The 17,305-nt window shown below is 42.9% G+C and overlaps 1 protein-coding gene across 3 annotated transcripts in view; it reads right to left on the minus strand.

Annotated features, from left to right (window-relative positions):
• Positions 1-17,305, minus strand: part of fras1 (Fraser extracellular matrix complex subunit 1) — a 617,312-nt gene that overhangs the window by 71,204 nt on the left and 528,803 nt on the right. For all 3 annotated transcript variants that reach the window (XM_068039139.1, XM_068039130.1, XM_068039149.1), the window contains 2 exons: positions 16,505-16,664; positions 2,986-3,154 (listed from right to left, as the gene is read on the minus strand). In XM_068039139.1, the coding sequence (XP_067895240.1) occupies positions 2,986-3,154; positions 16,505-16,664 (329 nt within the window). The remainder of the gene's footprint in view (positions 1-2,985; positions 3,155-16,504; positions 16,665-17,305) is intronic.

Here is a 17,305-nt window from a genome sequence, read left to right on the forward strand (position 1 = left end):
TGGTGTTCAACACGGAGAAGCACTGATTCATCAGCCGAGGTGGTGGTGGGGTGGGGGGGGGGGGGTGCTGCGGAGGGGTGGTGGTGGGCAGTAGGTGGTAATCAGCACGAGGTTTCCTTGCCCCTGTTTGACCTGATGCCATGATACTTCATGGCGTCTGGAGTCGATGTTGAGCACCCCCAGGGCAACTCCCTCCCGACTGTATACTACTGTGCCACCATCTCTGGTGGGTCTGTCCTGCTGGTGGGACAGGACTTACCCAGGAATGGTGATGGTGGTATCTGGGATATTGTCTGCAAGGTATAATTCTGTGAGTATGACTATGTCAGGCTATTGCTTGACTCGTCTGTGGGACAGCTCTCCCAGTTTTGGCACAAGCCCCCAGGTGATCGTAAGGAGGACTTTTCAGGGTTGACGTGCTTTCATTCTGCTCTGCAGCATGTAAATCACACACCCATGTGCAATGGTTGCTAGGCAGTGGAAAGTGTATGGAAAATAAATAAATAATAGATAAATAGGGACACTGAGCACAAAAGCAGGGAGTTATGCTGAACCTTTATAAAGCCCCGGTTAGGCCTCAACTAGAGTCTGGGTCCAGTTCTGATCACCACACTTTAGGAAGGTTGTGAGGGTCATTGAGAGGGTGAAGAGGAGATTTACCAGAATGGTATCATGGTTACAAGGTTAGGTTGGAAAAGCTGCGATTGTCCTCCATAGAGCAAAGGAGATTGAGGAGAGATTTGATAGACGTGTACAAGATTATGACAGGCATAGATAAGTTAGACAAGGAAAAACTGTTCCCATTAACCCATGGTACAAGGACTAAGGGACATAGATTGAAGGGTTTGGGCAAAAGATGAAGGGGGAATGTGAGGAAGAACATTTTGATGCAGCGGGTGGTGCTGACCTGGAACTCGCTGCCCACATGGATGGTGAAAGTGGACACAATCAATATTTCAAAAGGAAATTGAATGGCCACTTGAAGGAAATAAACTTGCTGGGCTACGGGGACTGTGCAAGGGAGTGGGTCTGACTGGATCACTCCGTGGAAAGCCGGCATGGACCTGATGGGCCGAATGACCTCCTTCTGTGCTGTAAATGACTCTATGTCTCTAAGTCACAAGAAGGACACAAATACATTAAGGTAGGTACATTTCAGTCTTAACCTTTTCTCTTCATGTTTTTTTCCTTGTCGGTATTAGTTTCTTGTGTCAATCATGGCATCAATATTGGCTTCAATGGGTTTCCAAGAATTTCCCTATGTGACATATTTGGAAGGAAGTGGGGACAGATTACATGAGAAGTGCTTTGTGCCTAATTGCCAATGCCTGCACACCTGCATCTGTAGATATAGGTGAAGATACCTCCTATTCCCAGAGGATGCGAAGTTGTGTGGACCCAAAGACAGCAATGAGACATGTGAATGCTTCACTAATTAAAATGGTGGCTGCTTCTTAGACACGCTCCAGTCACCATATGTCAAGGTTTCAGTGACACATCATGAAAGAAGACATGCCTGGATGATCAAGAGAAGAGTAGCATGATTGGCTGCACCTACCATGGTTTCATCACCATAGTGGCACGCTGGTTGCACTTATTGGGCAATGACTTTGGTCATGGCCCAGATCAGCAGAGCCAGATGCAGAGCTCTGCCACCTGCTGCAGGTATATTTGCAGCAACCATGTAGCACAAGACTGGCATAATCAATGAAAGTAATGATGGTGCTGTGACTGAAACGTGGCTCCACCTCACTGTTGGCATGTAGCAGTGCTGACATATGGGGATGTTGATGTGGACGGCGACAACGTGGGGTGGTGGGAAATATAGCCTCCTTCTCTTGCAAGCAGCTTCAAATCCAGATTAGCAGCCATCAAACAGATGCTCGGGTATTGGGTTGCTCTGACTCTCTCCTGCAAATTGATGTCAGAACTTTGGGTTTCCTCTCCCTTCATTTTTACCAGTCACTTTGCAGTCTCTTTCCCCTTCAGCCTTGGTTGATATTGGGTTGAGATATTGTCTGAGCCTTTTGCTTCTTTAAAAATTTTACTTGCACACAATTTTCTACTCCTACCACTACTGTATTCCTTGTACTCATCTAAAACGGCACATGAAGTGATGCAAATAAGCTGACCATATAAAATTGGGTAAAATTTTCTTTATTATTCTTTCATGGGATGTGAGCATCGCTGGCAAGGCCAGCATTTTTGTTGCCCATCCCTAATTGCTCTTGAGAAGGTGGTGGTGAGCTGCACTTGTCGCACACATTCATTTGATTGTGGGTAGTTTAAACTTTCTGAGATGGAGCAAAATGGGTGATATCAGATTGGCTGCCTGTTATACACCCTGACTGATTTTCCTTCACATTGAAAAATTACAGCTAATGTAATATTGTCTGCTTTATGTCACCACCATTAGTTAAAATTACTAAAAGCTGACACTATTTGGGTCCAAACAATGTCAAGAACGGAAAATCTCGATTGCAAGATTAACCTAATGATGCTTGGTAGAATTTTCCCTTTCTTAGGGGTCTATTTTCCTCAATTTCCAAGTTTTACCAAAAGAGTAGATGCAAATATCAAATGTTGTTCCTCACATATATTCATGTCAACTTTTTTGCTAAAATTTGCTACTGCAGGAAAATATAGGATTGGAGTTTCCTGGGAGCTGCCTCTGCTCCACTGCCATCAACTCGCCTGAAGTATATTTGAAACCCCACGTAAAGTTACAGTGGCAGATCGGGACCAGCTCTGAGGATATTCCCAGCGAACCTTCCCTTTAAATTTTCCGACTTTCAGCATCCACCATATGTGCACACCTGGCATCCATCCAACTTTGTATCAGAAAGAAGGATTTAACTATCAATCCCAAATACACATTTTAAATATTTAAAGCAACAAATTCAGACAACTGTCAGATATCATTTCATCCCTTACTGATTGTGATGACACCTAATACACCCTCACATATATCAATCTTGCACATACCTGCCCTGCATACTCCACGTAATCCTGTTGGCCCAGCTTTGAGCCAGCTCCAGAAGTAGAAGTCGCTAACCCCTGTTCAGTACGGCACAGTACAATGGCATATTGATTGAGGTTGCCAGTCCTCTTCACTGTGACACTCACAGAGCCTGCCTTTTCACTGACATTGTAACTGCAAAGAGGACAATGGCTGAGATCAGATATTTTTAAAAATCACTTGCTGACAATTCTTAATGACATAAGGACGAAGAACAATCAAAAACACAGTGCAAGAAACAGACATAAAGACAACAATTGGAAATCTAATAATGAAGAGACTAACTACTGATATTTAATCAGAGATTTATATAAAGTGAGTGTGCGTAAATGGGATTTTCTCTGAGGTTACAGTGGGAAGATGGAAAAGGTCCATGGAAATTCCTGGTGATTATACAACATCATAAAGCTGGATATAGCAAGACCAAATGGAGATATATGTGTGAATTTTCCTAGTCTGTGCCCATGTGCAACTGAGTGCTGTGAATATCATAAAATCAGCTGAGTGCATGCCTGTGAAGGAACCTGCCTCATGTTCCTCTATTTTAATTAGTACAGGAAAATCAGGTGAGTTCCTTAACAGATGTCACTCCACCCCACCTGATTTTCCAATATTTCCTGTGCCATGGTAATGCAGTTGTCATGCAAACCCCCTTGCCTGCCAAGAATGAGGCATATTAATTTTGTCATATGAACATTGATTTTAAACTGTTGCTGGAGCAAGGAAATGACTTGTTAAACAGATCATCTGTGGCTGGAAAAAAACATTTGCATCCTAACAGACAGTGCTTGGAGGGACAAAGGGGCTATTCCCTGCTCCAATTTAACCCACAATGGACTTTGAGCACCAGGTATTCTGTGTAAGAGGAGACATTCCAGGGTCGGCGAAGACAAAGAATCCACAAACAGACGTGGTCAAACCAGCTAGTCACATGACTAACCTGCTTGGCAACCTGGGTTTTTCTGAATTGTACAAAGAGTTTGAACTGAGAAAGACTGTTTGCTCCTGGAGTGAGAAGACCTCTCCTGTCTGTTCCAATCTCTTTCTCACAAGCCTCTGGACCCACTGAGGACACATGAACTTCAAGAAAGGTCTCCTACAGCGATCAAGGTTTAAGAAGAATACTGGGCCCCAACATAAAGCAAGACCTACCTACAATCAAGGACTTTACAGTGAGCTCGAAGAACAATAACCAAAACCATCTTCAGATATTGCCTCAAACTTTTCCACTTTATTTCTTCTGCTCTTTTCTGTCCCTATCTGCATGTGTACATCACGTATGCATGCTAGCATGGGCGCGTCGCGTATCCGTAGGCGTTAAACTGAATTAGAGTTTAAGTTTAATAAATTTCAACCTTTTTTCTTTAAACCTAAGAAAACCTGTTTGGCTAGCTTCTTTGCCTTACAATTGGAATTTAGTGAACAAGGATTCACTAAAGGGGAGCTAAAAACATGGTGTGTTTAAAATTAAACCCTGTTACAGTAAGACCAGGTGAAGGCTGAGAGGGAATGCTAGACCCCTTTCTCACCGGGTCATGACACAGTGCATTTGAGCACAGACCCAGGAAAACCTCCTCTTTGAAATCCCAAAATGGAGATCCATGAATTAAGAGGGTATACAGCCTAAAGAAAGAAAATGGGATGGGCAATGATAAAGGAGGCCATCCCAAGTCCTCAAGCAATGGGAAAGCATTAGGGATATTTGTCCTGTTTATCCCAGATATAATTTCTTTATTCTTTCACAGAATCGTAGAAGCTTACTGGACAGAAGGAGGTCATTCAGCTCATTGTGCCTGTGCCAGTTCTTTGAAAGGACTGTCCAATTTAGTCCCGCACCCCAGCTCTTACCCCATAATCCTGCAAATTTGTTAACCCTTAAGTACATGCCCAATTGCCTTTTGAAAGATACTAGGGAATCTCATTCCACCAGCTTTTCAGGTAGTGTATTCCAGATCTTAGCAACCTTCTGTGTGAAGACATTTCATCTCATTTCTCCTAGGGTCCTTTTGCAAATATTTTAAATCCATGAACTCTCACTACCAACCCACTTGCTAAAGGAAACAATTTCTCCCTACTTACTCTATCAAAACCCCTCATACTTTTCAACACATCCATTATGTTTCCCTGGACCTTCTCTACTTTAAGGAAAACAATCTCAACTTCTCCAATCTCTTCACACAAGTCCCTTATCTGTTGTGTCAGCCTGGCAAACCTCCTCTATTCCTCTCCAAGGTCTTGACATCCTTTCTCAAGTGTGCTGCCCAAAATTGTGCATAATACTCCGGCTGAGGCCTAAACAACGATATGTAAAGGTTTTGGATGACTTCCTTGTTTTTGTATTCAATATCCCTATTTACAAAGCCTAATATCCCATGCACTTTCTTAACCACATTATCAACTTGCCCTGCCACCTTCAAAGATTTGTGAATATGCACCCCAGGTCCCTCTGCTCTTGCATCCCCCTGAAAATGGTACCATTTGGATTATACTGCTTCTCCATGTTCCTTCCAAGTGCATCAATTCACACTTATCTACATTACATTGCAACTGCCATGTGTCTGCCCATTTCACCAGTCTACCTAAGCCCCCTGAAGTATGCTACTATCCACCTCATTGTTCACCACAGTGCGAAGTTTTGAATACATCCACAAACTTTAAAATTGTACTCCCTGTACCCAAGTCAAGGCCATTTATATATAACAAGAAAAGCAATGGTCCCAATACTGGGGGACCCCACTGCTTACTTCACTCCAATCTGAAAAACATCTGTTCACCACTACTTTCTGTCTCCTAGTCTGTAGCCAAATTACCACTACCTCCTTAATCCCATGTGTTTCTATTTTCCGAATAGGTACTTTATGTGGTACTTTATCAAAGTCGATATATACAATACTACTGCACGATCAGCCTTCTCTGCTACATAATTAAAGAACTTAATCAGGTTAACCAGACATGATTTGCCTTTAATAAATCCATGCTGGCTGTCCCTTATGCTACTCCTAGTGAGAATTAATTTTGTCCTTGACAATGGTCTCCTGTAGTTTTCGCACCACTGGCATTAAGCTGAATAGTCTGTAGTTACCAGGTTTATTCCTCTACCTTTTTATTTGCAGAGTGGTGTAACATTGGCAATCCTCCAGTTCTCTGGCAACATGCTCATACCCAAGGAGGATTGAAAGATTGTGTTCAGAGCTTTTGCTATTTTCACCCTTGCTTCACTCAGCAACTGAGGATGGATCACATCTGAACAGGTGATGATGCCGACCTATTTATCACCTCCTTCTATTTATTGTTATCCTAGCCAATATCCCTATTCCCCCGTCCTCTACTGCAACATTAACTTACATAGAATTACATAGGATATACAGCACAGAAACAGGCTATTTGGCCCAACCAGTCTATACCAACATTTATGTTCCACTCGAGCCTCCTTCCGTCTTTCCTCATCTACATCAATCAGCATAACCCTCGATTCCCTTCTCCTTCACCTAGCCTCCCCTTAAATAAATCTACCCTATTCACCTCAAGAACTCCTGCTGTAGCAAGTTCCACATTCTCATCACTTTCTGGGTAAAGAAACTTCTTCTGAATTCCTATTTGATGTCTTGGTGACTCTCAGATAAAAACATAAGAAATAGGAGCAGGAGAAGCCCATTCGGCCCCACAAGGCTGCTCCGCTATTCAATAAGATCATGGCTGATTTGATTGTGGACTTAACTCCACTTTCCTGCCTGCCCCCCATAGCCTTTGACTCCCTTGTAGATCAAAAATGTGTCAAACTCAGCCTTGAATATATTCAATGACCCAGCTTCCACTGCTCTCTGGGGAAGAGAATTCCAAAGATTAATGACCTTCTGAGAGAACAAATTTCTCCTTATCTCTGTCTTAAAAGGGAGACCCTTATTTTGAAACTGTGGCCCCTAGTTCTAGATTCCCCGAGGGAAAACATCCTCTCAGCATCTGCTCTGTCAAGCCCCCTCAAAATCTTATATGTTTCTAAAGCATCACCTCTCATTCTTCTAAACTCCAATGAATATAGGCCCAACCTGCTCAACCTTTCCTCATAATACAACACCATCATCCCAGGAATCAGCCTAGTGAACCTTCTTTGAACTGCTTCAATGTAAGTATATCCCTCCTTACATAAGGAGACCAAATTTGTACTCAGTACTCTAGATGGGTTCTCACCAATGCTTTTTGTGTCTTCTACTGTGAAGACAGATACAAATAATTTTTCAAAGTCTCTGCCATTTCCTTGTTTCTCATTATTAATTCCCCAGTCTGATCCTCTAAGGGATCAATACTTATTTTAGTCTCTTCCGTTTTATATGTTTATAGAAACTTTTACTGTCTGTTTTTATATTTCTTGCTAGTTTACTCTCATACTCTAATTTCGCCCTCTTTTTTAGTCATCCTCTGCTGATTTCCAAAATTTTCCCAATGTTTTGGTCTACCACTAATCTTGGCAGCATTGTATGCCTTTTCTTTCAATTTGATACCATTCTTAACTTCCTTAGTTAGCTATGGATGATGCATCCTTCTCATAGAGTCTTTCTCAATTAAATATATCTTTGTTGAGATTGAAATATCTCCTTCAACGTTTGCCACTGCTTCTCTACTGTCATTACTTTTAACATATTTTCCCAGTCCACTTTAGCCAACTCTGTCTTCATAACCTTGTAATTGCCTTTATTTAAGTTTAAGACACTAGTTTCACACCCAAACTTTACACCCTCAAACTGAATGTGAAATTCTGTCATGTTAGAATCACTCTTGTCTAGAGGATTGTTACTATGAGGTCATTTATTAATCCTATCTCATTACACATTACCAGGTCTAAAATAGCCTGCTCCTAGGTTGGTTCCACAATGTACTGTTCTAAGAAACTGTCCCTAATTCACTCTATGTAGTCATCCTCCAGGCTATTTTTGCCAGTTTGATTAGTCCAATCTATATGAAGATTAAAATCGCCCACGATGATTGCAGTACCTTTCCTACAAGCCCCAATTATTTCTGTCCTACAGTGTAGCTACTGTTAGGGAGCCTATAAACTACTCCCACTATTTCTTATCTCCACTCAAACTGATTCTACATCTTGATCTTCCGAGCAGAGATCATTTTGTACTACTGTACTGATCTCATCCTTTATTAACAGAGCTACCCTACCTCCTTTTCCTTTCTTCATATCCTTTTGAAATATCAAATACCCTTGAGTATTTAGCTCCCAGCCTTGGTCACCTTGCAACCATGGCTGGAATTTTACACCCCGCCACAGGAATGGGCTGGTGGCGTGGCGGGGCGAGGATGTAAAATTAATTGGGAGGTGGCCAGCAGTGGGGTGGGGGGTGGGCGGAGCTGTTCCCAATGCCTTCCCACCCCTGTTGCAATTTTACCAGGGGCAGCAGCGGTGGCGAGAAACGGCCCACCCCAGGCCAATCAAGGCCCTTAAGTGGGCAATTAATTGCCACTTAAGGGCCTTCTCCTACCACCGCTGGTATTTTAGCAGCAGCTGGCAAGTGCCTTAGGCCCCCAGAACGCCACCAGGTAAAACTTGATGGCCTCCTTGCGGGCTGGGGGGAGCCTTCCTGATCGAGCACTCTATGCCCCATGGAGGGCCCCCCTAAAGCCCTAACCGCTCCCACTAAAATAAAGAACCCGACCTCCCAAAACCCCCCTCCCCTCCACCCCACCTCACCAGGACCCGGCTGATTGTCTCTGGTGAGGCCCCAAAACGTACATCCCTCTTGCTGTCGATGCCGGCTGGTGTCTCAGCACTGGCCACCACTCCTAGTGGCACTGCTCGGAATAAGAGCTGCCGGCAGCTCTTGCAGGTGGGACTTACTGCCTCAAGGAAGTGGAAGTCCCACCCAAGTCCAATTAAGAGCCTGGTTTTCATAATATCCCGGGGTGGCTCCCCAGGCTCGTCTGAGGTGGGCTCATCTGCGACTTTTTGGCCAGTGGGCGGGGCCTCCCGCCCAACATAAAATTCCGGCCCATGTCTCTGTAATATCTATCATATCATATCTATTTATTTCTATTTTTGCTATCAATTCATCTATCTTGTTACGAATGTTGCGTGCATTCACATAAAGAGCATTTAATTTTGTCTCTTTACCACTTTTCCCTACAATGATTTTATTTGCTGGTGCACTCTTATGTTTGTATGCTCTGTCCCTTCCTGTTACACTCTCGTTATCATTACCTGTATCACTACCCTGCACTAATGCCTTGGACTTTCTCATTAACTTTCTAAATTTCCCCTCACCTGAACACTCCCCACCCACCCCTGCCCCCCACTCCCAACTATTTGGTTTAAGGCCACTTTACAGCCCTAGTTATATGATTCGCCAGGGCACTGGTCCCAGCCAGGTTCAGGTGAAGGCTGTCCTAACAAGTACAGCTCCCATTTTCCCCAGTATTGCCTCATGAATCGAAAACCATTTCTCCCACACCAATCTTTGATTGGCCAAGCCTGCTTATCGTTTCCTAATAAGTATAAATTCACATTTCTGATACCATTCTTGAAAATCTTCTTTGCATCTTCTCCAATGCCTCAGTGTCTAGAAGCAACCAGAATTTCAAGTGTGGTCTAAGCAAGGTTTGATCCAAGTTGCGCATAATTTTCCTACTTTTCAATTGTATCCCTCTAGAAATAAACCCTAGTGTTTGGTTTGCTTTTTTATGGCCTTACTAATCTATCCAAACAGGTGGATGAGGGTAAAGCAGTGGATGTGGTGTATATGGATTTCAGTAAGGCGTTTGATAAGGTTCCCCATGGTAGGCTATTGCAGAAAATACGGAAGTATGGGGTTGAAGGTGATTTAGAGCTTTGGATCAGAAATTGGCTAGCTGAAAGAAGACAGAGGGTGGTGGTTGATGGCAAATTTTCATCCTGGAGTTTAGTTACTAGTGGTGTACCGCAAGGATCTGTTTTGGGGCCACTGCTGTTTGTCATTTTTATAAATGACCTGGAAGAGGGTGTAGAAGGGTGGGTTAGTAAATTTGCGGATGACACGAAGGTCGGTGGAGTTGTGGATAGTGCCGAAGGATGTTGTAGGGTACAGAGGGACATAGATAGGCTGCAGAGCTGGGCTGAGAGATGGCAAATGGAGTTTAATGCGGAAAAGTGTGAGGTGATTCACTTTGGAAGGAGTAACAGGAATGCAGAGTACTGGGCTAATGGGAAGATTCTTGGTAGTGTAGATGAACAGAGAGATCTTGGTGTCCAGGTGCATAAATCCCTGAAGGTTGCTACCCAGGTTAATAGGGCTGTTAAGAAGGCATATGGTGTGTTAGCTTTTATTAGTAGGGGGATCGAGTTTCGGAGCCACGAGGTCATGCTGCAGCTGTACAAAACTCTGGTGAGACCGCACCTGGAGTATTGCGTGCAGTTCTGGTCACTGCATTATAGGAAGGATGTGGAAGCTATGGAAAGGGTGCAGAGGAGATTTACTAGGATGTTGCCTGGTATGGAGGGAAGGTCTTACGAGGAAAGGCTAAGGGACTTGAGGTTGTTTTCGTTGGAGAGAAGGAGGAGGAGAGGTGACTTAATAGAGACATATAAGATAATCAGAGGGTTAGATAGGGTGGATAGTGAGAGTCTTTTTCCTCGGATGGTGATGGCAAACACGAGGGGACATAGCTTTAAGTTGAGGGGTTATAGATATAGGACAGATGTTAGAGGTAGTTTCTTTACTCAGAGAGTAGTAGGGGCGTGGAACGCCCTGCCTGCAACAGTAGTAGACTCGCCAACTTTAAGGGCATTTAGTTGGTCATTGGATAGACATATGGATGAAAATGGAATAGTGTAGGTCAGATGGTTTCACAGGTCGGCGCAACATCGAGGGCCGAAGGACCTGTACTGCGCTGTAATGTTCTAATTCTAATTCTAATATATCTCCACTTTTAATGATTTGTGTGTTTGTACTCCGAGGTCCCTTTGTTCCTCTGCCTTATTTGGATTCTTATTTTCCAAGTAATATGTGACCTCCTATTTTGCTCACCAAAATGTAATACCTCACATTTATCTGTGTTGAAATTCATTTTCCAATTATATTCCCATTCTGCAAATTTATTTATATCTTCTTGTAACTTGTTGCAGACCTCCTCAGCATTGACCATCCCCCTCAATTTGGTATCACTGCAAATTTAGAAATTGTGTTTTGTTTCCGAAGTCTAAATCGTTAATAGAAATTGTGAACAAAGGTGTCCCAGGACTGATCCATGTGGGACCTGAGTTTCCACCTTCTGCCACTCTGAATAACGACCCTTTACCTCTACTCTCTTTTCTGTCTTGAAGCCAGCTATGTATCCATTCTGCTCCCTGTCCCCTGATTCTGCATGCCCTGACCTTATTCATTAATACATTAGAGTTATAGAGTTACACAGCACAGAAACAGGCTCTTCGGCCTATCGTGTCCGCGCCGGCCATCAAGCCTATCTATTCTAATCCCACTTTCCAGCACTTGGCCCATAGCCTTGTATGCTATGGCGTTTCAAGTGCTCATCTAAATACTTAAATGTTGTGAGGGTTCCTGCCTCTACCACCCATTCAGGCAGTGTGTTCCAGATTCCAACCACCCTCTGGGTGAAAAAAATCTTTCCTCAAATCCCCTCAAAACCTTTTTTTTTATTCATTCATGGGAAGTGGGCGTCACTGGCTAGGCCAGCATTTATTGCCCATCCCTAATTGCCCTTGAGAAGGTGGTGGTGAGCTTACCTTAAATCTATGCCCCCTGGTTACTGACACCTCCACTAAGGGAAAAAGTTTCTTCCTATCTACGCCCATCATAATTTTGCACACCTCAATCAAGTCCCCCTCAGCCTTCTCTGCTTTAAGGAAGACAACCCTAGCCTATACAGTTTCTCTTCATTGCTGAAATGCTCCAGCCCAGGCAACATCCTGGTGAATCTTCTCTGCACCCTCTCCAGTGCAATCACATCCTTCCTATAATGTGGCGACCAGAACTGTACACAGTACTCCAGCTGTGGCCTAACTAACGCTTCATACAGCTCCATCATAACCTCCTTGCTCTTATATTCTATGCACCTTATCAAAGGTCATTAAACATATAGAGAAATTACATCTAATGCATTACCCTTGTCTACTCTCTCTCTTACCTCTTCAAAGAATTCAATGAATTTGTTCAAGCAAAACTCTCCCTTTTGAAATTCATGCTGACTATCCATTATTATATTTTTGGTTTCTCGATGTTTTCCTATTTTCTCGTTTAGAAGGAATTCCATTATTTTTCCTACCACCAATATTAAGCTGACTGGCCTATAGTCTATCTCCCTTCTTAAATATAGGTATCACGTGAGCTATCTGCCGGTCATCTGGCACTTCCTTGTTTCATAGAATTATTAAGTACGTGTACTATTGCTTCTGCTATCACTTCCCTAGATTCTTTTAAAATGCGTGAACGTAGTCCATCTGGGCCAGGAGTTTTATCCTTTTTTGAGTTTGAATAGATAATTTAATATTTCTCTTGTATTTTAAATGCGGCTATATCATTTCTAATCGCAGCTGTCATGTTGTGTCCACCTGATCGGTCTGCCTGGTAAATACTGTAGCGAAGTAATTATTTAATATTTCTGCCATTTTGCTATCACTGTCTGTGATTTTATCCTGTCCATCCCTTAGTGGCCCTAATCCTATCCTGACTTACCTTTTTTAATTTATGTGCCTGCAGAATATTTTACTATTTTGCTTTATTTTCCTTAATAATTTAATCTCGTTGTTCCTCTGCCTTGCTAATTTGACTTTTCTCGTAATCTTTTTGTATTCTTGTATGCTCTCCCTGCTTTCCATATACTTACTGCATGCCTCTTCCCTCACCTCAATTTTCCCCTTATGTCTTTATTCATCCATGGTGTCTTATTAGCATTTAGTTTTTTCTTGCTCTTAGTGAAATATACTTTTCCTAGTGTATGTTGAACACTGTTTTAAATGTTTTCGATTGCTGTTCTACATCATTGTTTGCCAAAATTGTTGTCCATTTTATTTTCCCAAGTTCTATTCTCAGCCCCTCAAAATTGGCTTTTCTCTGGTCTTCATCATAATTATGTCCTTCTCAATTATTATTTTAAAGCGAATTACATTATTTTCATGATTATCTAGACATTCCCCTACTTTTACTTCTCTTATCTGCTCCAGCCAGACTTCCCATAATGCTCCACCTGTCCTTGCCCTGAACTCGCACCTTTCTCTAGTCTCTCTCCTATCTCCCCTCCTGCCCTCTCTGAGCTTATCTTGCACATGAGACCCACTTCCTTTTCCCTTAATTCTATTCCCACCAAACCGCTGACCACCCAACTTCCCCTCCTGGTCCCTGTATTAGCCAATATTGTAAACGGCTCTTTCTCTTCACGTGTTGTCCTTCTCTCCTTTAAATCTGCCGTCATCATACATCTCCTCAAAAAAAACAACCATTGACCCCACCGTCCTTGCAAACCACAGTCCTATCTTCAACCTCCCTTTACTCTGCTAAGTTCTTGGACATACTGTCGCCTCCCAAATCCATTCCCATCTTTCCTGGAACTCCATATTTGAATCCCTCTAATCAGGTTTCCGCCCCACCACAGTACCAAAACAGTTCTTATCAAAGTCACAAATGACATCCTATGTGACTGTGACAAAGGTAAACTATCCCTCCTTGTCCTTCTCAACCTGTCTACAACCTTTGACACGGTTGACCACACCACCTTCCTCCAACGCCTCTCTACTGTCATCCAGCTAGGTGGGACTGCTCTTGCCTGGTTCTATTCTATTCTATCTAATCATAGCTAGAGAATCACTTGCAATGACTTCTGTTCCTGCTCCCACACCATTACCTCTGGTATCCCCGAAGAATCTATCCTTGGCTCCCTCCTATTTCTCATTTACATGCTGCCCCTTGGCGATATCATCTGAAAGCACAGCATTAGTTTTCACACGTATGCTGACAACACTCAGCTCTACCTCACCACCACTTCTCTCAACTTCTCCACCGTTGCTAAATTATCAGACCGCTTATCCAACATCCAGTACTGGATGAGCAGAAAGTTCCTCCAATTAAATATTGGGAAGAATGATGCCATAGTTTTTGGTCCCCATTCCAAATACCATCCCTCTCCCTGCAACAGATTGAGATTTAGCCAGTTTGTTTGCAACTTTGGTGTCACATTTGACCCTGAGGTGAACTTCCGATTTCATATTTGTGCCATCAAGACTGCCTAGCTCCACCTCCAACATTGCCCGACTTCACCTGTCTCAACTCATCAGCTGCTGAAACCTTCATTCATGCCTTTGTTACCTCTTGACTTGACTATTCCAATGTACTCCTGGCTGGTCTCCCACATTCTACTCTCTGTAAACTTGGAGTCATCCAAAATTCTGCTGCCTTTGTCTTAATTCGCACTAAGTCCTGCTCCCCTACCTCCCCTGTGCTTGCTGACCTATATTGGCTCCCCATCAAGCAACGTCTTGATTTTAAAATTCTCATCCTCCCTTTCTCTGTAATTTTCTCCAGCCCAACAACCCTCCAAGATATCTGCACTCCTGTAATTCTGGCCTCTTGGACATTCCCAATTTTAACCGCTTAACCACTGGTGACCACAGCTTCAGTTGCGTAGGCCTTAAGCTCTGGAATACCCTCTCTATACCTCTCCGTGCCTTTGCCTCGCTTTCCTCCTTTAATATACTCCTTAGAGCCTACCTTTTGGACCAAGCTTTTGGTCATGTGACCTGATATTCCTTTGTGGCTCAGTGGCATACTTTGTTTTCTAATGCTCCTGGGAAGCACCTTGGCACACTTTATTACATTAAAGGTGCTATAAAAATATAAGTTATTGTTGCTGTTGCTCCATTACTGGATCCAGTAGCAAATCCTCCCTTGTTGGACATCTTACATACTGGGTTAGAAAGGAGTCCTGTACACATTGTAGAAACCCTTATCCTCTTTATCCACCTCTTCCAGTCAATTAATTTCAGGGTAGTTAGAATAATAACCATGGGGGAATTAAATTTTTAAATTCATTTTCCTAGTTTGTTTGCAGATTTCTTCAACCTCCCCTATTAATGTGATTGATCCTTTATTATCTTTTACCTCCATCCACATGGATAATATCTCTGTCTTGCGATAGCTACATCCCTTTTTCCTACTGCTATTATATTATCTCGAATAAGTACATTAACTCCACCTCCACTTTTTCCCTCTCTATTTTTTCCAAATCTGTTATATCTAGCAATGTTTAATTCCCAGTCCTGATTTTTCTATAACAATGTCTCAGTAACCCTTACTATATCTTGTTCCTCGCAACATATCCTCGCCTCCAGTTTCCTGGTTTTATAATGGACAATGGGCTGAATTTTCCTGGCCCATTGGAGATGAGCTGGGAGATGCGAGGGCTGGCAATATGGCGGGCAAAGGTGACAGGAGGGGGAGCTCGATGTCTTCCCGCTGCCATGCCAGCGGTGGGAACCTTGACGGGAAGGCCACCCACTGGGTGGACAATTGAGCCATTTAAGTGGCAAATTATGGCCACTTCCCTCCCCCGGGGGCATTTTGCCTGCATCAGGAGAGCCTGCCTTTGATGGGGAGACTGCCAGGTAAAGCCAGGTGCCCTCTCCTTCTGAACTCTATGTAGCTGCATGGGACTACCTTATGAAACGTGCTATTCATAAAAAACACTCAGCTTCCCATATGCACTGTAGTGAAGCTAGCTGCCCCTTCTCTCTAATCTCCTCGTTTGGCATCTAGTTAAGGATCTTGGTTCTTGAATATTTGCTTGCATTGGGTGAACCACTTGGTTGTCAGGGTTTTTGGCTGGATTTTCCTTCCGCATTCCATCAAAAATGTGCAGGATAGCAACCACAATTTTGCTCTTTTCACCTCTATCAGAACAGCTGCTGGCCATCCCTTCACCACCAGCTACATGTAAACGCTAACCAAGAGACAGGGCTTGGCAAGGCATCGGATTTTCCTTCTCACCGCTACTGTCCCCACCATCTCCAGGGACTGCCAGGAGAAGAAGGGTGGTGGCTGTTCTTAGGGTAGTGGTGGCAAGGTCTCTAAGTCATTGAATGAAGGGACTACTTGTGGTTTCTTCTCCCCCCACAAAGGCCCCAACTAGGACAGTCTTCGAAGTCGTCAGGGCATTTTTGACCCATTAATTCCTCTTTGCCTGCTCACTTGCAACAGTACTGATCTCTTTGCAATACCACCTGAATTTTCCTCGCTTGCTGTGGCCCTGCATACCTGATGATCTTGATGCAGGAAAATGGGTCAAGGTTATGTGGGGTCAGTGGAAGTTCCTCTAAAACAGGTGTGGCCTCAACAAATTTCAAGGTTTGTATATTTGGCTGAAGAAAGGTTTTCATTTATCTAGTGTCTTTCCAAACAGCCCAAAGCGTTTCACAACAAATGAGGCACTTTTGTAGCATAGTCACTGTTATAATACTGAAAGACAACAGAAATAAAACAACAGTATATAAAGGATGCCTACCTGGTGTATTCAAAACTGATGAGAGACCACTGGATATGGAACACATTATCACTGACAATATTAGGTTTGCTGTCTTTCACCAAAAACTTGAATGTGTCCATAGTCTTTTGAATTTTATCTTCATTTAAAATGTAGGTGACCAAACCCAAGTTAATATCCTCTACAGGGAAATAAATTTGTACAGGGCAGGTTACACATAAAATATACATAATTAATGTCTTGTCCTTCACAAATGTTTTCAAAACTACTGACAAAAGTCATTACATTTGTACAATGCTTAATTGAGCATCGGCTTTTTGAAAAAGGCCCAGAATTTGCACCGGCCTTTCCAGTGTACTAATGTTAGAAGACCATTGGATGTACAGTCAGCACAATTTCAAAAGGGACAGTCATGCTTGGCCTATGTTACAAGAGTAGATGAAGAAAATGTAGTAGATGTAAGAGATTTGAATTTTCAAGAGGCCTTTGATAAGTATTCCTATATCCCTTAATTTGCTTAGTGCCCAAAAATCTATCGACTTCTGTCTTGAATATACTCAACGACTGAGCATCCACAGCTCTCTGGGGTAGAGAATACCAAAGATTCAAAACACTTTAAATGAAGAAATTTCTCCTCATCTCAGTCCTAAATGGCTAAATAAACCCCTTATTCTGAGGCTGTGACCCCATGCTCTAGATTCCCCAGCTCGGGAAACATTTTCTCAGCATCAAGCCCCTTAAGAATTTTATAAGTTTCAATTAGATCGCCTCTCATTCTTCCAAACCCCAGAGAATATAGGCCTCATCTACTCAATCTCTCCT

Source organism: Heterodontus francisci, chromosome 1 (genome assembly GCF_036365525.1).
Source record: "Heterodontus francisci isolate sHetFra1 chromosome 1, sHetFra1.hap1, whole genome shotgun sequence".
Taxonomy (NCBI): domain Eukaryota; kingdom Metazoa; phylum Chordata; class Chondrichthyes; order Heterodontiformes; family Heterodontidae; genus Heterodontus; species Heterodontus francisci.